This window comes from Podarcis gaigeae, assembly GCF_964106915.1.
Source record: "Podarcis gaigeae genome assembly, chromosome: 5".
NCBI lineage: Eukaryota > Metazoa > Chordata > Lepidosauria > Squamata > Lacertidae > Podarcis > Podarcis gaigeae.
In genome coordinates, this window is record NC_139681.1 from 94,882,558 (window position 1) to 94,904,696 (window position 22,139).

The following is a 22,139-nucleotide window of genomic DNA, read 5'->3' on the forward strand; positions in this document are numbered from 1 at the left end:
TAAGTTTTGAAGGACAAATTGTTATGAGTGTAAATGATTTGTCACTTTTCCCATTTTCAACACCAGAGCAAGAATGACCCGGAGTCCACCTATGATGAAGAAAGCTTGGCTCGGTGTATTTCTGAGCTCTTCATAGCAGGGTCAGACACAACCACAGCTTCTCTGAAATGGGCACTTCTCCTCCTGACAAGTCATCCAGATGTCCAAGGTGAGAGAGGAGAGCCAGGGCTTCTCTTGATCACTAGGGTGGACCATAATTATTTAAAGGTTTCATATTGGAAAGAGTTAAATGTGAGTTTATGATGGAAATTATGGAAGGAAATGTTATTGACTTTCATGACTTTCATGTCTGGAAAGATCAGTTTCCCCCACCAATATTTTCCTACATAATTTCTGTAACATATAAATTTCAGAAGAAAAATTGTCAAATGCCCACAATGCCCTCTTCCCACAGGACATTTCCAGTCTATGATTACTGGGACAGGTAGAGATGGAGGGTCTGAATGTGTAATGGAATTGGGATAGGAGAGGGTTGGTGCAGTGGATGGGCCTCCATTGTGAAACTAAGGTTGGCATTTCAAATCTGCATGACAGGTGAGCTCCCGTTGCTCTGTCCCAGCTTCTGCCAAAGTAATAGTTTGAAAGCATGCCAGTGTAAGTAAACAGGTAGTGCTGCGGTGGGAAGGTAATCAGCATTTCTGTGTGCTCTGGCACTCATCATGCTGTCCAGTTGTGCCAAAAGTGGTTTAGTCATGCTGGCCACATGACCCCGAATGCTGTCTGTGGATAAACACCAGCTCCCTAGGCCTGAAAGTGTAATGAGCACCACACTGCATAGTTTCCTTTGATTGGACTTAACTGTCCAGGGGTCCTTTACCTTTACCTTTATATGAGTGATGCTAGCCAAAGAGGAAATGAGGAAATGAGGATTAATGAAACTAAGTAGGAAATATTGAGGGCAGGGGATTTAGAACCCCCCCACACACAAACACACAAACACACAAACACACAAACACACAAACACAAACACACACACACACACACACACACACACACACACAAAGCCTTTGATCCCAGCCCTTCAGCAAATCCAGCCAGCTTTGGTAACCAGAAACAACTGTGATGAGCTTCACTTTCAGCCTTTTCACACCTGGGATCTAGAGTGGGGAAGAATCATGTACACAGACGAGCTCTTTGGAGGACTAGGTGACCTAAAAATGCAAGAAACCTGGACTCATTCACAGAGGATTATGGAATATGTTCAAGGGAAATAAATGTCCATCTGAAATAAAATGCAATATTCACAATAAAACTTCTGTTTCCATCATTCTCTTCAGATAAAATGCACAAGGAAATAGAAGATGTCATAGGTTCTGCTCACTCAATCTGCTATCAAGATAAGAAGAAACTGCCCTACACCAATGCTGTGATTCATGAAATGCAGCGCTTTAAATACGTCAGTTTTTTGGGGATACCTAGGCAATGTACAAAGGATTTCAAGCTGCGTGGTTTTCTCATTCCCAAGGTATAACAGTATGATACAGCTGCACTCCTGTAGCCCAAGAACAAAGAGCAGCAGAAGGTTGCATATTGAGAGATGCAGCCAGCCGTACAGGAACTTCCTGTCTAGTCAAAAATCTGAAGGGCAAGAGCAGGAGCTCCATCTGCAGACATGTTTCACCATCAGCAAGTGCCATTCCATGGGGCAATTGTGGCAGGGGAGGAGCCTGAAGTATCCAGAGGTCTCACCTGGGTTGTGAGCTTTCATTTTAAAAGAGGTGGGGGTAGTCCTCTTGTGTTCCTGCCTGTACAGAAATTTTGTTAAGGTGAAGAATACAAAACCAACCCCCCCCCCCAAATAATAATAAATCACACAGGTCTCTGCAATGATTAGTCTTGGGATAGTGTGGGACAATCCAGAAATGTGTTGATCTGAATGCATTCCAAATCACTTGTTTCAAATCACTTGCAGGGGACTGTTATTGTTCCTGATCTACGCTCTGTTCTTCTTGATTCCACACGATGGGAGACACCTGCAGAGTTCAACCCAAATCATTTCTTGGACAAGGATGGACAATTTGTGAACAGAGAAGAATATCTCCCATTTGGTGCAGGTAAATGCAGAAGACCAAGCTATGTTGTGATCTGTAGATGTGCTTATATGTCTGCTTCCAGAAAATGACATCAACAGCAGCACATGAGGGAGTGGGACAGAGCAGTAGCAGAGTCTTTCTGGCTAGAGTGGCAGCGCTGGTCAGCAGAATGGGGCAAGGCAGTGGCAAGTTAAGACAAATTAGCTCTTCTTTCTCCTCTCCTCCATGCCCCCCCCCCCCGTTCAATTCCTCACACACTTCACCTTGTATTGAATTCTTTCACAGAAAATACAATATTTAATTTATTATTTCTTAATAAAAGGTTTCATCAAAGAAAATGACATTATGATGGAAGTTGACAGTTTTTTTAATGTAATTAATGGTAAAACAATACACAGATAGGTCTAAATGAAGCTTACAAAAATACCATACTGATTTGTTCTACAATGATAACTTTACATTATACTTTCACAATATCTTCCACGCCTCTGGTTTGAAGCATGCTTATGAGAGGTGTGACAAAAACGTTGGGCTGAAAAGCAACTCTAACAGAGAGCTTACAAAATGCCTGTTAAAAATGAATTGCACGACACTATTGTAGACATGTTTCCAACTCTTCAAAAGAAAAGAACTGATGCTAACACAGATAAAACATTTACCTAGATAATTTCTGACAGTACCCAGTTCTTTTTGAGTACTCAATAATACTTCACATAACAAAGCAGACCAAAGTACGAGATGGCTCAGTCGGTAGAGCAGGAAACTCTTAAGCTCAGGGTCATGGGTTCAAGTGCCACGTTGGGCAAAAGATCCCTGCATTGCAGGGCATAGAGCTTGAAGACCCTTGGGATCTCTTCCAACTGTATGATTATCTCTCTCTCTCTGTGTGGATTGTCACCTTTCTAGTCACACTTCTTTGAAGTCTCTCAGCCCCACTCACCTCACAGAGTGTTTGTTGTGGGGGAGGAAGGGAAAAGAGAATGTTAGCCGCTTTGAGACTCCTTCAAATCCAATCTCTTCTTCTTCTAAAGTATGCAATTCTTGTAAATCACCTGAAGTGTCATAAAGCATCGCACAGGTAGTAAAACTTGGCTTAGTTACAAACAGTGGTAAAAGCTAAATAATTGGTATAGGAACATGAGAGTGTCTTGTAAGAACCATGTGGTCTGAGCTTGGAGTAACTACATCAGACCTCTCTACCTAGTGAGCTCCTCAGTTGGCCTGAGGGAGGACAATAGGTCTGAAGTAAACCTGGCAGGACAGGTTACTCCATGGTCTTAACCCCTTTCTGCATTGCTGATTTGGGCAGTTGACCAACGTTTCCCTTTCATTTTTTTTTAAAAAAAACATTTTTTTATTGCTTTTTAAAGATACAGAAATACAGAAAAAAGAATAAAGAGTGGTTATAAGAAAAAAGGATATAAATAACAAATTTCCATATTCTTTTTCCATCTAATCTATAGGACTTCCCCACATCCTCCGAACCCTGCGTTCTCTGTCTTATAAAGCATCAGCAATTTGTTAACTTATTTCAAAACTTATTGTAACTTCCATTTTATCATGTTCCCTATTTTCAATTTTACTATAGCTCAATTCTTATATATTTTATATTAAACACAATAAAGTTATTTCATTATTTTACCTCTGAATTCTTGTGTCTTAATTTTCATTTCATTAACTTACATTTGCTGAAGCTAGAATTTCCTGAAAGGTGCATTTTTTAACATTCATACAGCTTATAGTGTTTTTTCAAATAGTCCTTAAACTTTTCCCAGTCCTCCTCAGTTGTTTCTTCTCCCACGTCTCGGATTCTGCCAGTCATCTCAGCCAGTTCCATATAGTCCATCAACTGCGATTGCCATTCCTCCAGCGTGGGTAAATCTTGTGTCTTCCAATATTTTGCAATCAGGATCCTTGCTGCTGTGGTAGCATACATGAAAAAGGTTCTGTCCTTCTTAAGCACTCTCTGGTCCACCATGCCCAGAAGGAAGGCCTCTGGTTTTTTAGGTAAGGTAAATCTCAGTACCTTTTTTAGTTCATTATGGATCATTTCCCAGAAGGCCTTCACTTTCGGGCAGGTCCACCAGAGATGAAAGAATGTCCCTTCCGCCTCTCCACATTTCCAACATTTGTTGTCAGACAGATGATATATCTTGGCTAACTTGACTGGGGTCATGTACCACCGGTATACCATTTTCATAATATTTTCCTTCAAGGCAGTGCATGCCGTGAATTTCAAACCGGTGTTCCATAACCTTTCCCAGTCTACAAACATAATGTTGTGCCCCACGTCCTGAGCCCATTTTATCATAGCGGATTTGACTGTCTCATCCTGTGTATTCCACTTAAGCAGCAAGTTATACATTCTCGAAAGTAGCTTACTTTTTGGCTCTAACAATTCAGTCTCTAGTTTCGATTTTTCCACCTGGAATCCAACTTTTTTATCTATTTTAAATACCTCTTGAATTTGCGCATAGTGCAGCCAATCTCGTACCTTAGTTTTCAATTTCTCCAAGCTTAGCAGCCTCCAATTGTCTCCAGTTTTTTCAATTATTTCCCAATATTTAGGCCAATGGGCCTCCATGTTGGGTCTCTTACGTGCCTTGGCCTCCACCGGTGAGAGCCATCTCGGAGTTTTACTCTCCAATAAGTCTTTGTATTTTATCCAGACCCTCCAAATTGCTCTTCTGACAATATGGTTTTTAAACAATTTGTGCACTTTAGCCTTGTCATACCACAAATATGCATGCCACCCAAACGCATTGTCAAACCCTTCCAGATCCAGGACGTCAGTGTTCTCCAATAAAAACCAATCTTTCAACCAGCAGAAGGCTGCAGATTCATAATATAGCCTCAAGTCTGGCAGGGCAAATCCCCCTCTTTCTTTCGCATCAGTTAATATTTTAAACTTTATTCGGGGCTTTTTGCCCTGCCAAACAAACTTAGAAATATCCTTCTGCCACTTTCCAAAACATTCCACCTTGTCCACGATCTGTAGGGCCTGAAACAAAAATAACATTTTCGGCAATACATTCATCTTTACAGCGGCTATTCGGCCTAACAAGGAAAGTTTCAATCTTGACCATATTTCCAAGTCTCTTTTGATTTCTGACCAACATTTCTCATAGTTATCTTTAAACAAATTCAAATTTTTGGAGGTCAAGTACACCCCTAGGTATTTTACTTTTTTAACCACATTCAGCTCCGTTTCTTTGGAGAACTCATCTGTTTCTGTAACTGTCAAATTTTTTGCTAAAACCTTGGTTTTTTGCTTATTTAACTTAAACCCCGCCACCCGACCAAAATCAGAAATTAATTCTAACACTCTTTTAGTGCTGGAGACTGGTTCCTGAAGTGTTAATACCAAGTCATCTGCAAATGCTTTCAATTTGTATTGTTTCACTCCGACCTCGATTCCCTGAACCAACCGGTCCTTTCTAATCATATTTAGCAACACCTCCAGAACTGAAATGAACAATAGGGGGGGATAGAGGGCACCCCTGGCGTGTCCCTTTTTCAATTTTAAACTCCTCTGTCACCACATTGTTTACTATCAATTTAGCTCTTTGTTCTGTATAGATTGCTTCTATACCATTTTCGAACCCCCGCCCCACTCCCATCCCTTCCAAATTTTTCTTCATAAACATCCAAGAAATATTATCAAAGGCCTTCTCTGCGTCAACAAAAATCAAAACCGCTCTAGTGTTCAGATTTGTTTGTAGAAGTTCCAAAATGTCAATAATGTTTCTTGTGTTATCAAACAAATGCCTACCAGGGAGAAAGCCAGCCTGGTCCTTGTGAATCACTTCATTTAGTACTTTTTTAAGTCTATTTGCCAAAATATCAGCAAAAATTTTATAATCCACATTTAGGAGTGAAATGGGGCGGTAGTTCTTAAGTTGGGTCTTTTCAGTCTCTGATTTAGGTATCAATGTGATGAAAGCTTCTTTCCACGTTTCCGGTGCCTTCCTTCCCTCCATTATCTGGTTACAAACCTCCATCAATGGTTGTATCAAATAGTCCTTTAAAACTTTGTAATATTTGGAGGTTAGGCCGTCCGGGCATGGGGACTTGCCAAGTTGAAGATTTTGAATGGCACTTTCAATTTCTTGCTGTGTAATGTTACAGTTCAGGTTTGTTCTCATTTCCAGGGGTATTTTTTGTAATCCATTAGTTTTAAGAAATTGATCCACCTCTGAGGCTTTTTGCGGCCCTTGTGTATAAAGTTCTTTGAAGTACCTCTGGAAGCACTTTCTGATTTCCTCGGGTTTCTGAACCATTCTCCCTTCGATCTCTAGATTTGTAACCGTATTAAGCTTTTGTCTCTTTTTCAACTGCCAGGCTAGCAGTTTCCCACACTTATTCGCCGATTCGAAGGATCTTTGTTTCATTTGTTTAATTTTCCATTCCACCTCTTGGTTTATCAGTTTTGAATATTGCGCCTGGAAAAATTTCACTTCTCTTAACACATCCTTCGACTTAGGCCTAGATCTTAATTTTTTCTCTCCTTCTCTTATTTTCTCCAATATCTTCTCCTTCTTTTCATTCCAGAGCCTTTTCTTAATCGTGTTTTGTTGTATTAGAAACCCTCTCATGACTGCCTTACTTGCGTCCCAGATTGTTCTTTTTTCCACAGTAGTATTCAAATTTATCTCAAAATAGTCCTTTAAAGTTTTTTGGGCCTTCTTCACAATCTCCTGATCTCTTAATAAAGTGTCATTCATTTTCCATCTAAAAGAACCGGTTGTGTTAAGTCTCAATTCCACTTTCAAAGCACTATGGTCGGAGCAGGTTTTTGGGCAGATTTCCACTTTTCTAGTCTTAGGTGCCAGTCCTCTAGTTGTCCAGATTTGGTCGATTCGTGTCCATGTCAGATGAGCTTCAGAAAAGAAAGTCCCTTCTTTCCCTAGAGGGTTCTTAACCCTCCAAATGTCAACTAAGTCCATATTGTCTGTCATTTCGAAAAAAGTTTTAGGTAGTCTGCCATCTTTCGATATGTTGGCACTTTGTGACTTATCCATATTTACAGACACAACCCCATTCATATCACCCAGCATAATGATGTTACTATAGTCCAAATAATCCAGCATAGTCTCATGCAGCTTCCTGAAAAATTCCGACTTTCCCTCATTTGGAGCATATATTCCTAATATCAAAATTTTTTCTCGTGTCTGTATTTCAATCGCCAAAATTCGGCCATATTCATCTTTGAATAAAAATTTCGGTGACAGGCTCTCCTTTGCGTAAATCACCACTCCTCTCTTCTTAACTTTGTCCGAAGAAATAAATTCTTGGCCTAGTCTTTTGTTAATTAACACTTTTCTATGGAGCCTTGTCACATGTGTTTCCTGTAGGCAGATAACGTCCAGTTGTTCCTTTTTCAAGATGTGAAAGACTTTTCTTCTTTTTTCCGGGGAGTTTCCGCCATTTATGTTCCAACTAAGAAGCTGCAGAGACATCCTGGATCAATTGACGGGTTCTACAATGGGGTATCTAAGCTTCCGCCCGATCCCAGGGGAGGTAATGCTGGTCCTGATCCTGGTGGTATAACTCTTGGAGATGGTCCCGGTGGTGGTGGAGGCCAAGAAGCTGCAGCTCCTTTTTGCAGGTCCTCCTCGTGGTCGTGTAGGAACTTCTGCTGGTCTTCAGGTGATTTAATCTTTATTTTCCTTCCTTTGTAAGTAAATGAAAGTCCTTGTGGAAACTCCCACCTGTAAGGAATTCCGTTGTGTCTCAACAATTTGGTCAAATCTATATAGGTAGTCCTAAGTTCCAAGAGATATTTGGGTATATCTCTGTAAATTTCGGCCCTTTTGCCTTCTACCTCCAAAGATTTCTTAAAATGTAGGCCTAATATCTTATCCCTTTCTTCTCTTGATTTCAGAGCAACCAAACAGTCTCTGGGCTTGTCTTTCTTTACTGATTTTCCCAGTCTAAAGGCTGTCACAATTTTAAAGTCCTTTTCTTCCTCAATTCCCCAGAATTTGGAGAACAAAAGTGTCAAGAATCCCTCTAAATTATTTTGCTCCAGTTCCGGGATAGCCCTTATCCTGAGATTACTGTCTTTACTTTTCAATTCAACCAATGCCAGGTAGGCTTGTTGTTCCCCTACCTGCCTTCTCAGAGGTCTTACCTCTCCTTTAATTTCATCAACCTTTAAATTCGCCTGTTCTGCTTTTTGGTTGGCTTCCACAGCTAATTTGTAGTTTTCTGCCGTAGCTCCTTGCAATTTCTCAATTGCCTGAGTGTGCTGCGAAACCTCTTCAGTTAATTTGCCAATAGAGGATGTAGCTTGGTCAATCTTTGATGTTTGATTGTCCACTTTTTGGTTTAAAACTGCCAATTGTTCCAAAATTTGTTTTAAAACTGTTTCAGATCCTCCAGTTGCCATATCTTCTGCAGCAGGCTGCACTAGTTCCACCTCCTGTGCTGTCAGCACAGTTGGGACAGATGATCTGCGGTGATGAGTTAAAGTTGTTTGCAAAAGTTGCCCAGATTTTTTCTCTTTTTCTTTATCTTTAGCTTTAGCTGCTCTTGTTCTCCCTGTGCCGCTCATTCCACACCTGCCTCTGTTCAAGGTCAAATGGTCTTTTGTCCCATGGGAAAAACAAGTCCCAAATATAAACAAAAAGAACCACAAAAAGTTTCAATAAAGCTCAATTCCCATGCCACTATATTTCCACAGTCCTATAGGGGGAGTATTTCAAAGTTTCAAAAAAGAAAGGAACTATTTTCCGCCATTGAAGTTCCTCAATTCCCCATATTGAGTTTTGTAATTCCCAAACACAAAAGGAAGGTTTCCAGAACTTCAAATCTCTTGAAATCCAGCCATAAAGTATCGATACAGGTCCATGCAACAATGTTTAATGTTAGTATCTCAGTCTATGCAACAATTTCAATCTCTGCAACAATGTCGTCAGTTTGACAGCAGTTTGACAGTTCTTTTTCTATGCACTGGCAGCCCGGTGACGGGGTTATCTCTTTCAACCCCGTTTAGCCCAGAAATTGGAGGATAGTTCCAAAGAATAAAAGTCTATACAACACACAGTTCTTTCCTTTTTATCTTCAAAATGCAGAATCTCTTAATGCACCCTTTCTTCCACTTTTACAATCCCTTTTTAAATACTTCAGCTCGTTTCCGAGCCCTTGCTTTGATCTAATTAGCAGAGTCGGGAGGCGGACTTCCTGTTACTCGCCTCCCGTTTTCAGCCGAATTTCTTCAATTTAAGTTAGAAAATTTAGGTCCCTTACTCACGGGTATGTTGCTCCAATTCCGATAATTTCAAGAAGAAAGGTCAGCGCTCATCAGCAGCAGCAGCGCGGCTTTGCTTCCACGAAAAGAGCGATGAACTCACAGCGCCGCTCCCCCTTTCACGTTCCGGAGCCTCTTACGAGGCTCCTTCCCCGCTTCTGGGGGGGCTCCAGGCGCCCGCCGAGTCCCACGGCCGCAGGCTCACTCTGCCTGCGGTTTTTCTTAATGGGTCTCCGCTTTGCCGCAGCGGACGACCCTTTTTCGCGGAGCCCCTCTTCACAGCGCAAAGAGGACCGCCATTGCTGTTTCGTGCCGCCTCCGGAAGTCCGTTTTCCTTTCATTTTTTAAAATCAAGTTTTATTGTAATTTTATACATAAGTCACAATAAAAAATCATACTAAACTAAAAGGGAAAATAGAAAAAAAAGATGAGGAAAGGAAGTAAAGAAAGAAAAGAAGAAAAGGATATTACAAAGTCCTCTATCAAGAGTAAATCTTCACCCTTATTCTGCACACAGAAAAGTGAGTCCTCCCAGTTCTCACTTAGGAGCTAGACCCTCTTGCCCCAGCTTCTAGCCCTGGGCAATCCTCTCTGCCCTTCCCCTCACACAGGGTCATGTTAGAATTCCTGCTCCATGATTGCAGTCATGGGCTTATTGTCCTGACAACGGTTAGGGGCCCAGGAATCGGGGCCACAGACCCAGTGCCAGCAGAAGAAGAACCGGGGTCTGTTTTTATCTCGGTTGGAATCTCCTGGAACTGGCAGTGTGAGGCAAGCCTCTTCAGAGATGGAAGGGAAAAACGCTGTGAGGAGACAGACTGAATAAAGCCTGTGCTTGAAAATGAAAGTAAAGGCAGGCCGGACTGTTTTGTGCCAAAGCCAGCGGCTCGTGCACAGAAGAAGGCAAGGAGCCTTTGAAGTTCTTGCCAGGCAATTAAGGCTGGCAGAAGAAGGCTTGATTTGTAGCCGTCTGATGCCCACCAGGTATGCTCAGGAGTTTGCTAACACAGCTGTTGCAGATTTAGCTGTGGTTAGTGGCTCGACGCAGGTCTAGGAATCTGAAGTCTTGAAAGGGGCACAGGGTTTGTCCTCAAGGGACAGGAAACCACGCCCAAAGGCTGTAAGGGTAGACACTATTTCCTTGGAGAAGGAAGCTGGACCACGTCCAGAGGCCGTGTGTGCCAACACTGATTCCTCAGAGAGGAACATGGCTAGGGTTCTAGTCCCAACAAAGCCAGGTGTGAGACTTCCTGATAGTCAGAAGGGCTATGACGCCAAGACTAGTCAGAAGTGCAAGATAGTAAGGGCCAAGGCCAATCCAGTTGCAGGTAGTTCCAAGGGTGGAACAGGTGATACAGGGGTATACTGTGTGTATGACATCTGTATGGTTGCTGCAGTTACACTGATGACTGCAACACAGTGCATGAATTGGGGGAGGATGTTGGAATTCCTGATCCATGATTACAGTCATGGGATTGTTGTCTTTCACATGACGGTGTATGTTTTGACGCCAGAGTGGGAAGTGACGGAGACAGGATGTTTGTGTTACTGTGTTCTGTGAAGTGGGACTATTGTCCTTTGTTCATTCTCTTTGCTGTCTGATGCTAGAGAGAGAGGGAGCCATGTTGCAGTGCTCCGTGTGTGTTTATATGTGAATAAACGTAGATTAGCCAAATGCTGAGTTGCTGAGGCCTGTTACGCAAGCTGCAAAGACTCTGCAGATCCCTAAGTGTGCCGGTGTCTGCTATGATGTTCGGGCTGAAGAAAGCTTTTGAAGCTCCCAAACGAACGACCAAGAGGGAGAGAACATGCCAGTCGGGCATGTGTCTCTGCCAGGGTCCTACACGAGTGTAGGACGAGCTCCTGACAGGCCCTTCATCTGTATTCCATTCCTTTCCTCATTGTATCTTCCTTGATATGAGATAGGGAACTTCAAATTACAGAACAAAACATAAGAAGAAGAAGAAAGAAAGGTTAGCACTGACCAGGCTAGGAAATTGACAGCAGCTTTGATGTTTTCCCTAGCCTAACTATTTCTAGTTTCCCAAAGGGTTATGTGGAATGTTTACAGCAACAAAGCAATGAACACTGGAAAGTAAATTATTGCTCAGTTACTGCCTTCTTCATATCTCCTCTTCAGGGGCTCGCATTTGTTTGGGAATGCAGATGGTAAAGATCGAAATATTCATCTTCCTGACCAGCCTGCTGAGGGCATTCAGTTTTCAGCTGCCAGAAGGAGTCAAAGAACTCAATCAAGAGGCTACAATAGGGGTTACAACACATCCCCATCCTTATAAACTCTGTGCAGTTCCCCGCTTCAACACATAAGAAAATAGGAAAATATTAGGGGCTGCACCCCTGCTTCCTGCACTCGGTGACCCTTGGCCACTCCTGACACATGAACCCCCTAGCATTTCCCCTTCCCGTCCCATCTCATCCCATGCAACTACTGAGGTCTCTTTTCACCTTCGCAGCTCCATTTCTGAAGCCACTTCTCTTTTATTTTCTGCAGCTCTGCTTTGCATCCGTTTTCCCCTTCACCCCATCTTCTCCATTTCTTCAGGCCCTTTCATGCCCCTGCTTCCATCTTCATCCCTCACCTAATGCCTCCTTACTCCCTCCTCTTTGACAACTTCCTTTGCATCCCCATTCTTACTCTTGCTCCCTTTTCTCCTCCCCCTCCCCCTTACTTTTATCAAATCTCCCTAACATACACATTCCCACACTTCCTCCTCTCTCCCTCTTCTGCAGCCTCCTTACAACACCACTCCCCATGCTGAGAAATGTTATTGTATCTTTAAGATGAGTAGACTCCTAAGAGCAAGACTGTCAGCTTCTCCAGTTGAAGAAGACTAAGTTTCTTTGATGGATACTGTACATGTGTGCTTGTTAATAAAATATCTCTTCTAAATCAGTAAGTTGAACCCGGAACTTCATGTTGAGGACCACACAAGGTATCAGGAGTGAAAGAATGTGATTGGGCCGGCTCCGGCTCCCGGGCCTTAGTTTGCCTACACATGCCATTGATGAAGAGAAAGAGGAGTCTGCGCACAACTTGGAGTGAACTCAGAGAGGAAAGCTATCAAACCTCTGGAACTTTCCTTGGAAAAAGAATGGAAGAAGTCTAATTGGAAGGGCTATTTCCCCCAAAAAAATCATTATGGAAAATCACAGCAAACACAACAGGTTCAGGTTGTACTCCACAGAGCAGGAGAACAACAAGCTTGCTCCCTCTTCCATGGGATATTTCAAGGTGGCTCTCATATCTCCTCTCAGTCTCCTCTTCAGGCTAAGGATGGGCAGATATTTCTATCTTGGCCTGTGACCCTTTAAGCACAAATGCTAGAAAAGGGCCCTGAATTTTTAAGCATGCAAAGACTCTATGCCTCTTTCCTTATGTCCCACTCCCAATCAGTGTATCATTTTGAACATATGCAGTTGGGTGGGTGGGCCCCCTGTGGGCAGTCAAGCGCTGTCGTTTCCCTGCACCTTTTCCTCTGCCCCCTCCTCCTCGCTTCCAGCGGCTCCCACCATCCCTTGCCAAGCCTTTCTTTGAGGACAGACCCTGGCAAAGTGTCCTGGCCGTTGGCAGAGGAAACACTTCTTGGTGCTTTTCCCAGCCTTTCCCTCCCTTTTGCCTCCTTGGTTGGCGCCAGAAACCTCGCGCGCCCGCGCTCCATCGATTTCCATGGGCACTACGTCATCGGCGGGCAGCTTAGGCATCTCCGGAATGCGGTAGTCAGAGTGGCGCTCTCCCCTCCCTTCCCGCCTTTCCAAAGCACGCGCTTCTTGGCGAGCACCTATCGCCAGCGCTGCCTTCGTCAGCTGATCCAGAGTCTCCGGGCAGGGCGCGCGGGAGAGCTCATCTTTAACGGTTGGGGTCAACCCCTCCTCAAACAGCATCCGTATGGGAGGGCTATCTAGATCCCATCCGAGCCGGTGTATTAGCATCGCAAAGCGGGACCAGTAGTCTCTCACAGAAAGTTCCCCCTGCTTGCATCTCAGCAGCTCCCTTTGGGTAACGCTCTCCCCCAATTGGCTAGAATACATCGCGTCCATTGCCTGAAGAAACTTCCGAACGTCCTTCATGGCGGGGTTCTGCGAGGCCATTAGGGGTCTAACCCATTCCCTCGCGCTGCCCTCAAGGTGCCCCACGATATACGCCACTTGCGCTGCCTCGTCAGCAAAGTCATCATGCTGCAGCTGCAAGGCGTACTCTATTTCTGTTCGGAATCCATTATATCTCTCGGGCTCCCCCCCAAATTTGTGGCACCTTCTTTGCCACTGGGGTAGGTCTAACCTGCGCGTCCTGGGTGCGCCTCTTGTCCAGCTGCGCCATCAGCAGTGCCACATGCCGTTCCAGCTCCTGGTTCCTCTTTAGTAGGTCCTGCGCCCCCGCAGCTGGCTCCGCTGCCCCGGCGCCTCCAGTCTGGCTCATGTTTCCACTGCTTGCGCACAAGTAACAGCAGAGACTCTCGGATTGCTGTAATGGTTGTTAGGGGTTACTTGTGCGTAACCTTACTTCAGTTCAGTTAGCTTGCTTGCCCCAACCATGCCCAGGGTCGGAGCTCGCCCTCCGTGACCTGTTAGTCACTTGCAGGATCCGAGAGTGGGCATCTCTTGAACCTCTTCCAGCATAAAAGCTGTTTGACCCTGAGTCTCCTCCTATGTTCTCTGCGCGGAACGCGTCTGCGCAAGTAAGGGGAAGGCAGGGGCGTCCCAGCGCTCTCTCCACTATCGTCGGGGGAAGGGTCTTGGAGCCCTGTCACCAATTCCTCCATCTCCCTCTCTTCTCTATGGGTGTTACGTTGAAATCCTTCCCCCCTGCTCGTCCCCTCTCCGGCATCGCTGGGTGGCCCTGCCTCCGTCTCTCGTTCTGATGGCAGTTCCCTGACAGATGTCAACCCACTTTAGCAACTAAATTGACTATGAGAAATATTTTGGGGGAACTCAATGCCATTTTCAACTGAGATTCAGGAAAAAAGATGCTGGTTTCCAGGCAAGAGATTAGTATTCACTTATAACAGGGAATATAAAGATTCATTGGATGAGCAGTATTCAGCTTCAAAGCAGATACTTACTTTCTCCATCTGAAGCAGATAGAAATCAATGAGATCCTATGGATCATCCAGAGACTGATTCTCCTTATGCTTCTCTATCTCCTCCTTTGCATATGAACGCACCATCTCCATGCAGGACAAGGCCTTCTTGTGGGGCCCTGGGAGATGTTTCATGAGCCATGGGAGAATTTCACAAAGCTAAAGGAAAGATAGCAGAAATGCTGCCATTACCATGAGGAAGCTTGGTCACACCCTTTGTGCTTTGGATTGGCACTTTAAAAAACATGATCTGCATTCTTCTTCAGGGCTAGCATATTAGTTTGAGTCTCACTAAGAAGAAGGTGTCTATTGCTTTTCTGGAATCTCACAATGATTGGGTTCTATGAATTATCCCTAGCTGAAAATGTAAAAGAAAACCATGGCTCACAGTATTTTCCCAGCTCCCAGGCATCATTCCAAAACTGGGCACAATCAGAGGACCCCTCCTGGAACAAGTTAGTGCCCTTTTATGGTAGGTGGGGGCGGGGGGAATTCAAGTAAGTTCACATTTAAAAGGAAATTTGCCTAATACACAAATGGAAAGACAGACATCATTCAAAATGTACACTTCTCCATTTTTTAAATTTTTAGTTGTATTTATTAAATCTTCCAGTTTGCCAGTCAAGTAATTCTGATCTTTCATTACAAAAAACTAAACCTTGAAGAAGGATGTTTTTTCTCGTTCCTTGTTTTCTCATTAAAGATCAATTACTTACATTTTCTGAATACATAAGGAGCTAGAAAATTAAAGTTGGACTGATATAAAGCAATGTTAAAAACTGAGATATGAAGTTGGAAGTGAGGAGGCAGAAAAATGTCCTCCTTTCCTTCCATTCTACAGTTTTAATCTGAAATTTTAGGCTTAGTACTGTGCCCAGAGCTCAGAAGCTGCTCACGCTAATAAAATTCCTAATTGCAAAATGCGCCCTGAACGCTGATATAAGCTTTCCTGTAGTCTGCCAGTCAAGTGATGCTTACAAAAATGGAAATGCAATGATATGGTTTTGTGTGCCTAAAAATGCATATAATAGTGTAAATAACATACTATCCTACAATATACTGCTTTTTGCAGAAATGTGTATATTGGGCAAAATTGCAAACAAATATGTGCATTAGGATAAATTAGGGGCCTCACCATGGACGCCATCATCATTGTCATTGCTAAGTGGCTAGAGAGTAGATACATTTGGTTTTCAATGATGGCAACAAAACTATGTAATTCCCTTCTTGAGTAGATTATTCTGTCCCCTTTGGTGGGCTCTTGATGACCTGTTCTGAAGGCCATTGTCCCATTTTTATCCCATCTTTCCTCCAAAGAGTCTTCTGTAGTGGACAAATTCTTCCTACTCCTTTTTTTAAAAAATCTCAATGGTAATCATGAGAAATTGATCAGGCTGTGAGACAGTAAGTGGCCCTTATCTCAGATCAATTTCAAAATACTGATTTGTGGTATTTAGGGAGACCTCTTTGGCATAGTAGAAATGAAAATGACTACTCACACTATGAACAACGCTAGATAAAAATTTTAGGACAAAATCAATGGCTTCTATCAGCTTCTGGAACCGTTCATCTTCAAGAGCAAACTGGTGCCCAAAAACCACAGCACACGCGAAGGGTAATGGCTGCCCTTTCCTAACCGGGAAGGGAGCTCCGCGCGAAAACGGGTCGTCCGCTACGGCGAAGCGGAGACCCACATCGGAAAACCGCAGGCGGCAGAAGCCTGCGGTCTTGGGACCCGGCGGGCGCCAGAAGCAGCCCCCAAAACGCAGAAGGAACCCCGTAAGGGGCTCTGGATCGTGGAGGAGGCTGCGGCGCTGAGGGTCGTTCCGCAATCGGCGGAGTGAAGCCGCAAAGCCGTTGCCGGTGAGCGCTGACCTTTCTTCCTTGAATTGGCACCTTGGAAAGCAGCAACCCGTGAGTAATAAGGACTTTTAATTAAGCTTAAAGATCAAAGCTCCTGAATTTGGCTGAAAGCGGAGGACGTAAAAAAAGGAAGTCCGTCTTCCGCTCACACTAAACTTCAAAGCAAAGAGCAGGAGGAGTGGAGGCAGTGAATGAACTCTTTTACAATTTGGATTTGAGCATTCAGTGCATCACTTTAATGCAGAAAAGGATTTTAAGCATTGGATTTATGCTAAGATTTGGACTGTAGGATCTTTCTCTGAGGAATCTACATTTTAAAAAAGGAAACCCAGGTGCTGGAACTGCCTGGCAACAGTAGCAGTCAGCCTGCAGACATAAATACTTTGAAACAAAATTTGGAAAAAATCTGAGGGGCTTGGACTTTGCTACTTTGACACTTTATGAGGTACCAGCAAGCACGGCTTGAAACATTGTTTTTGTAAAACCAACTCTGCTGAAGATTTAGCATTTGAAGGCTTTTGGACATAGGTTTTGTTTTCTCTGTGAACTGTATTTATTGATTCCCTTCTGAAAGACTTTTTAAGCTCCCCCTAGAGGTTTTGGACTTTACAGCAGTGACATCCTTATACTTTCTGTTTCCCGGTCTCCTGGTTGAATGTTACCATCTGGGCTGTCTTTTTCTCATGGGAACAACTCAGCTTGACCTTGAGCCTTAGATAAATTTGGAATGAGTGGCGCAAAGAAAAAGGAGCCAAAAGAAAAGGAAAAAGAACAAAGACCGCGAACTAGACAAACAACTTTAGCCTCAGCCTTGCAGCAACGCAGATCTTCGGTGCCCACTGTGCTCTCTGAGGAAGCAGCAGCTTCTCTGCCACGTGCAGGGGAAGGAGAAACAGAGGAACTACAATTGGAAGATATGGCCTCAGGAACAGCTGCCTCCATTTTAGAAAAAATATATGAAAAATTGGAATCTTTGGATAAGAAAGTGGAATCCTTGGATAAAAAAGCTGATGAGCAAACTTTTAAAATAGACCAAAACACCGAATGTTTAAATAAATTAGCTGGACAAGTGGCACAGAACGTGGAAACAATTGCAGAATTGAAGGGAGCTACAGGGGAGAACAGAAAATTGGTTGAAGACACCAGCCAAAGGCTGGGAAAGTTAGAAAAAGAGGTGAGGCCACTCAACAAACAAGTTGGTGAACATCAGACCTATCTCTCGATGATTGAACTGAGAAGTAGGGAGACCAACTTAAGGATTAGATCGATACCCGAAGTGGAAGAGGACAACCTGGCTGAGTTTCTGACCAAAATATTTTCCAAGCACTGGAACCTAGAAGAGACGGACTTTAAGATTACATCAGCTTTCAGACTTGGAAGACTGACAAAAAAAGACAAGCCCAGAGACTGTTTGATATCACTGAGATCAAAGGAGGAGAGGGACAAGATTTTGGGCCTACACTACGGAAAGTCACTGGACATTTTAGATAAGAGGATTGAGTTATACAAGGACGTTCCCAAACAGCTTTTGGATTTGAGATCGGAATATTTGGAATTAGCAAGACTCTTGAGGAGCAACGCCATCATCTTTAGGTGGGATTTTCCACAAGGACTATCTTTTACTTTCAGAGGGAGGAAGATCAAAATTAGAACATTGGAAGACAGAGACAAATTTCTGAACCAATACGGAGAGGACCTTCATAAAAAACTTGGATTACCATCGGAGCTCGAAACACCAGAGGTACCTGCACCCTTGGACTCTGAAGATTCAGCGAAAAAGGTACCACCCCCAGAAAAATAACCAGATCTATCCAGGATGTCTCTGCAACTTCTGAGTTGGAATATAAATGGCTGCAACATTCCGGAGAAAAGGAGGAAAATTTTTCACATATTAAAAAAGGAACAATTGGACATTATTTGCCTGCAAGAAACCCACGTGACTAGGCTCCACAGAAAAGTGCTGATAAATAAGAGACTTGGCCAAGAATTTATATCTTCAGACATAGTGAAGAAGAGAGGAGTGGTGATATATGCAAAAGAGAGCCTTTCACCTAAATTCTTATTTAAAGATGAACATGGCAGAATTTTGGCAATTGAAATACAATATCAAGGAGAAAAAAATTTGATATTAGGAATCTATGCACCAAATGATGGGAAATCGGAATTTTATAAGAAGTTGCATGAAAGCATGCTGGAATATCTGGACTATGACAACATCATAATGATGGGAGATATGAATGGGATTGTATCAACTAACATGGATAAGTCGCAAAGTCAAAAAGTTTCCAAAGATGGCAGACTACCAAAGACCTTTTTTGAAATGACAGAAAATATGGGCTGGATTGACATATGGAGAATCAAGAACCCCCTAGGAAAAGAAGGAACATTTTTCTCTGAGGCTCAACTGACTTGGACAAGAATCGACCAAATTTGGATTACTAGAGGTCTGGCACCTAAGGTCAGGAAAGTGGAAATCTGCCCAAAAACCTGCTCCGACCATAATGCCTTGAAAATGGACATGACATTATTACCAACCGGCTCCTTTAGATGGAAGATGAATGACAATTTGTTTAGAAATCAGGAGATCATTAAGAAGGCCCAAAAAGTTATAAAGGACTATTTTGAAATAAACCTGAACACCGCGGTGGAAAAAAGAACAATTTGGGACGCAAGCAAAGCTGTGATGAGAGGGTTCTTGATACAACAGAATGCCATAAGGAAAAGGACACAAAATGAAAAGAAAGACAAGATTCTGGAGAAAATTAAAGAACTAGAGAAGAAGCTAAGAGCCAATCCGAAGTCACAGCCGATTTTGAGAGAAATTAAACTTCATCAGGCACAATATTCAAAACTGATAAACCAGGAAATAGAATGGAAGATTAAATTAATGAAACAAAAAACGTTTGAATCGGCAAATAAATGTGGGAAACTGCTGGCCTGGCAGTTGAAGAAGAGACAAAAATTGAACATAGTAACAAATTTGGAAATTGAAGGAAGAAGTATACAGAACCCCGTGGAGATTAGAAAGTGTTTTCAAAAATATTTTAAAAAATTATATACTCAAGGGCCGCAGAATGAAGTTGAGATTGAACAATTTTTGAGGAAAAACGGTTTGAAAAAATTGTCACAAGAAAATAGACTACTCCTGAACAGCAAAATAACACGACAAGAGATTGAACATGCCATTCAGAACTTGAAATTGGGCAAATCTCCAGGGCCAGACGGCTTGACCTCCAAGTACTATAAGACATTAAGTGATTATTTGATCCAACCACTGCTGGAGGTCAGCAATGAAATTATGGAGGGAAAGAAGGCGCCAGAATCGTGGAAAGAAGCGTTCATCACATTGATACCAAAATCAGAAACTGAAAAGACACAGCTCAAGAACTACCGCCCCATCTCCCTTTTAAATGTGGATTACAAAATATTTGCTGATGTTTTGGCAAACAGACTTAAAAGAGTTTTAAGTCAAGTAATTCATAAAGACCAGGCAGGCTTTCTCCCAGGCAGACATATGTTTGCTAACACAAGGAACATTATTGATGTCTTGGAACTTTTGCAAACTGACATAAACACTAAAGCAGTGCTAATTTTTATAGATGCGGAGAAGGCCTTTGACAACATCTCTTGGAAATTTATGAAGGGAAATTTAAAAGAAATGGGAGTGGGGAGGGGTTTTGAAAATGGGGTTGGCGCAATATATTCAGAACAAAAAGCAAAATTGATTGTTAATAATGTGGTAACAGAAGAGTTCAAAATTGAAAAAGGAACACGACAAGGCTGCCCGATTTCCCCTTTGTTATTTATCTCAGTCCTGGAGGTGCTCTTAAACTTGATCAGAGGGGACCGGTTGGTGCAAGGGATCCAGGTCGGAGCGAAACAATATAAACTTAAAGCTTTTGCAGATGACCTAGTTTTGACACTGCAGGAGCCGGAATCTAGTACGAAAAGAGTTTTACAATTGATTGACAATTTTGGTCGGGTGGCGGGATTTAAGTTAAACAAACAGAAAACTAAGGTGTTGGGGAAAAATTTGACAGATATTGAATCAGAACAGTTTCAGAGAGAAACAGAATTATCATTGGTGAAAAAGGTAAAGTACCTAGGGGTGAACATAACAGCAAAAAATCTGAGTCTATTTAAGGAAAATTATGAAAAATGCTGGTCTGAAATTAAGAGAGACTTGGACAGTTGGACAAAATTGAAGCTTTCTTTGTTAGGCCGAATTGCTGCTATTAAGATGAATGTATTGCCAAAAATGTTGTTTTTGTTTCAAACACTACAGATTATAGACAAGACGGAATGCTTCCGGAAGTGGCAGAGAGATATTTCTAAATTTGTCTGGCAGGGCAAAAAGCCCAGAATTAAGTTTAAGATACTGACTGACGCAAAGGAAAGAGGGGGCTTTGCCCTGCCAGACTTAAGGTTGTATTATGAAGCCGCAGCTTTCTGCTGGCTAAAAGACTGGCTACTTCTCGAAGACACTGATGTGTTGGATCTGGAAGGGTTTAATAATAATTTTGGTTGGCATGCATACTTATGGTATGACAAAGTTAAGATCAATAAGGCCTTTAAGAACCATATTGTCAGAAAAGCAGTGTTTAATGTCTGGACAAAATATAAAGACTTATTGGAAAATAAAACCCCAAGGTGGCTTTCACCTCTGGAAGCTAAGGCCCGAAAAAGACCCAATATGGAAGCCAATTGGCCAAAATATTGGGAAATATTAGAAAAAGATGGAAATAACTGGAAATTGCAGAGTGTGGAAAAAATGAAGGATAAAGTGCGAGACTGGTTACATTACGCTCAGATTAAAGAAGTTTTTAAAAATGATAAAAAGCTAGGGTTCCAGGTGGAGAAATCGAAGCTGGAAACTGAACTGTTAGAACCTAAGACTAAGGTACTTTCAAGAATGTATAACTTGCTGTTGAAATGGAACACACAAGACGAAATGGTTAAATCAGCTATGATAAAGTGGGCACAGGACATTGGGCATAACATTATGTTTGAGGAATGGGAAAGGTTGTGGACCACTGGGCTAAACTTTACTGCATGTAATGCTTTGAAAGAAAATATAATGAAAATGATATACAGATGGTACATGACCCCAGTTAAGCTTGCCAAAATATACCACTCGTCTGACAATAAATGTTGGAAATGTAAAGAAAATGAAGGAACATTCTTTCACCTCTGGTGGACTTGCCCTAAAGTGAAGGCCTTCTGGGAAATGATATATAATGAACTGAAAAAGGTATTTAAGTATACTTTCACTAAGAAACCAGAGGCCTTCCTTCTGGGTATTGTCGGCCAGAAGGTGTCAAAGAAGGACAGAACTTTCTTTATGTATGCAACAACGGCAGCAAGGATACTCATCGCAAAGAACTGGAAAACTCAAGATCTACCCACGCTGGAAGAATGGCAGATGCAGCTGATGGACTATATGCAGCTGGCGGAAATGACTGGCAGAATTCGAGACCTGGGAGAAGAAAGGATTGAAGAAGACTGGAAGAAATTTAAGATTTATTTACAAAACTATTGTAATTTGATGGAATGCTAAGAAGGATGCTTGATTATAAACAATTGGCCATCACTAAATTAGATGAGCATTATTAGACTATATTGTAATGATTGGTTATAAGATTATAAATAAGATGGTAATTTGCTTGAAAAATTTTATGAACAATGTAAGTGCGAGCGGATGACGCGAGGAAGTCCAAAGATGTTATGAAATTTTGTAAAGACACAAACAATGCTGTTTTTCATTTTTGTATTTCTTTTATTAAAAAAACCTAATAAAAATTTTGGGGAAAAAAAAAAAACCACAGCACATAT

The 22,139-nt window shown here is 42.4% G+C and overlaps 2 protein-coding genes across 3 annotated transcripts in view; one reads left to right on the forward strand and one right to left on the reverse strand.

Moving 5' to 3' along the window:
- The window catches only part of LOC310845015 (cytochrome P450 2D28-like), a 92,910-nt gene extending 80,651 nt beyond the window's left edge, over positions 1 to 12,259 (forward strand). For both annotated transcript variants that reach the window (XM_083739884.1, XM_083739885.1), the window contains 4 exons: positions 67 to 208; positions 1,338 to 1,525; positions 1,973 to 2,114; positions 11,486 to 12,259. In XM_083739884.1, coding sequence (XP_083596010.1) covers positions 67 to 208; positions 1,338 to 1,525; positions 1,973 to 2,114; positions 11,486 to 11,673 — 660 coding nt within the window. In that variant the 3' untranslated portion in view covers positions 11,674 to 12,259. The remainder of the gene's footprint in view (positions 1 to 66; positions 209 to 1,337; positions 1,526 to 1,972; positions 2,115 to 11,485) is intronic.
- The window catches only part of LOC310844516 (cytochrome P450 2J2-like), an 80,011-nt gene that overhangs the window by 44,092 nt on the left and 13,780 nt on the right, over positions 1 to 22,139 (reverse strand). The window lies entirely within an intron of this gene.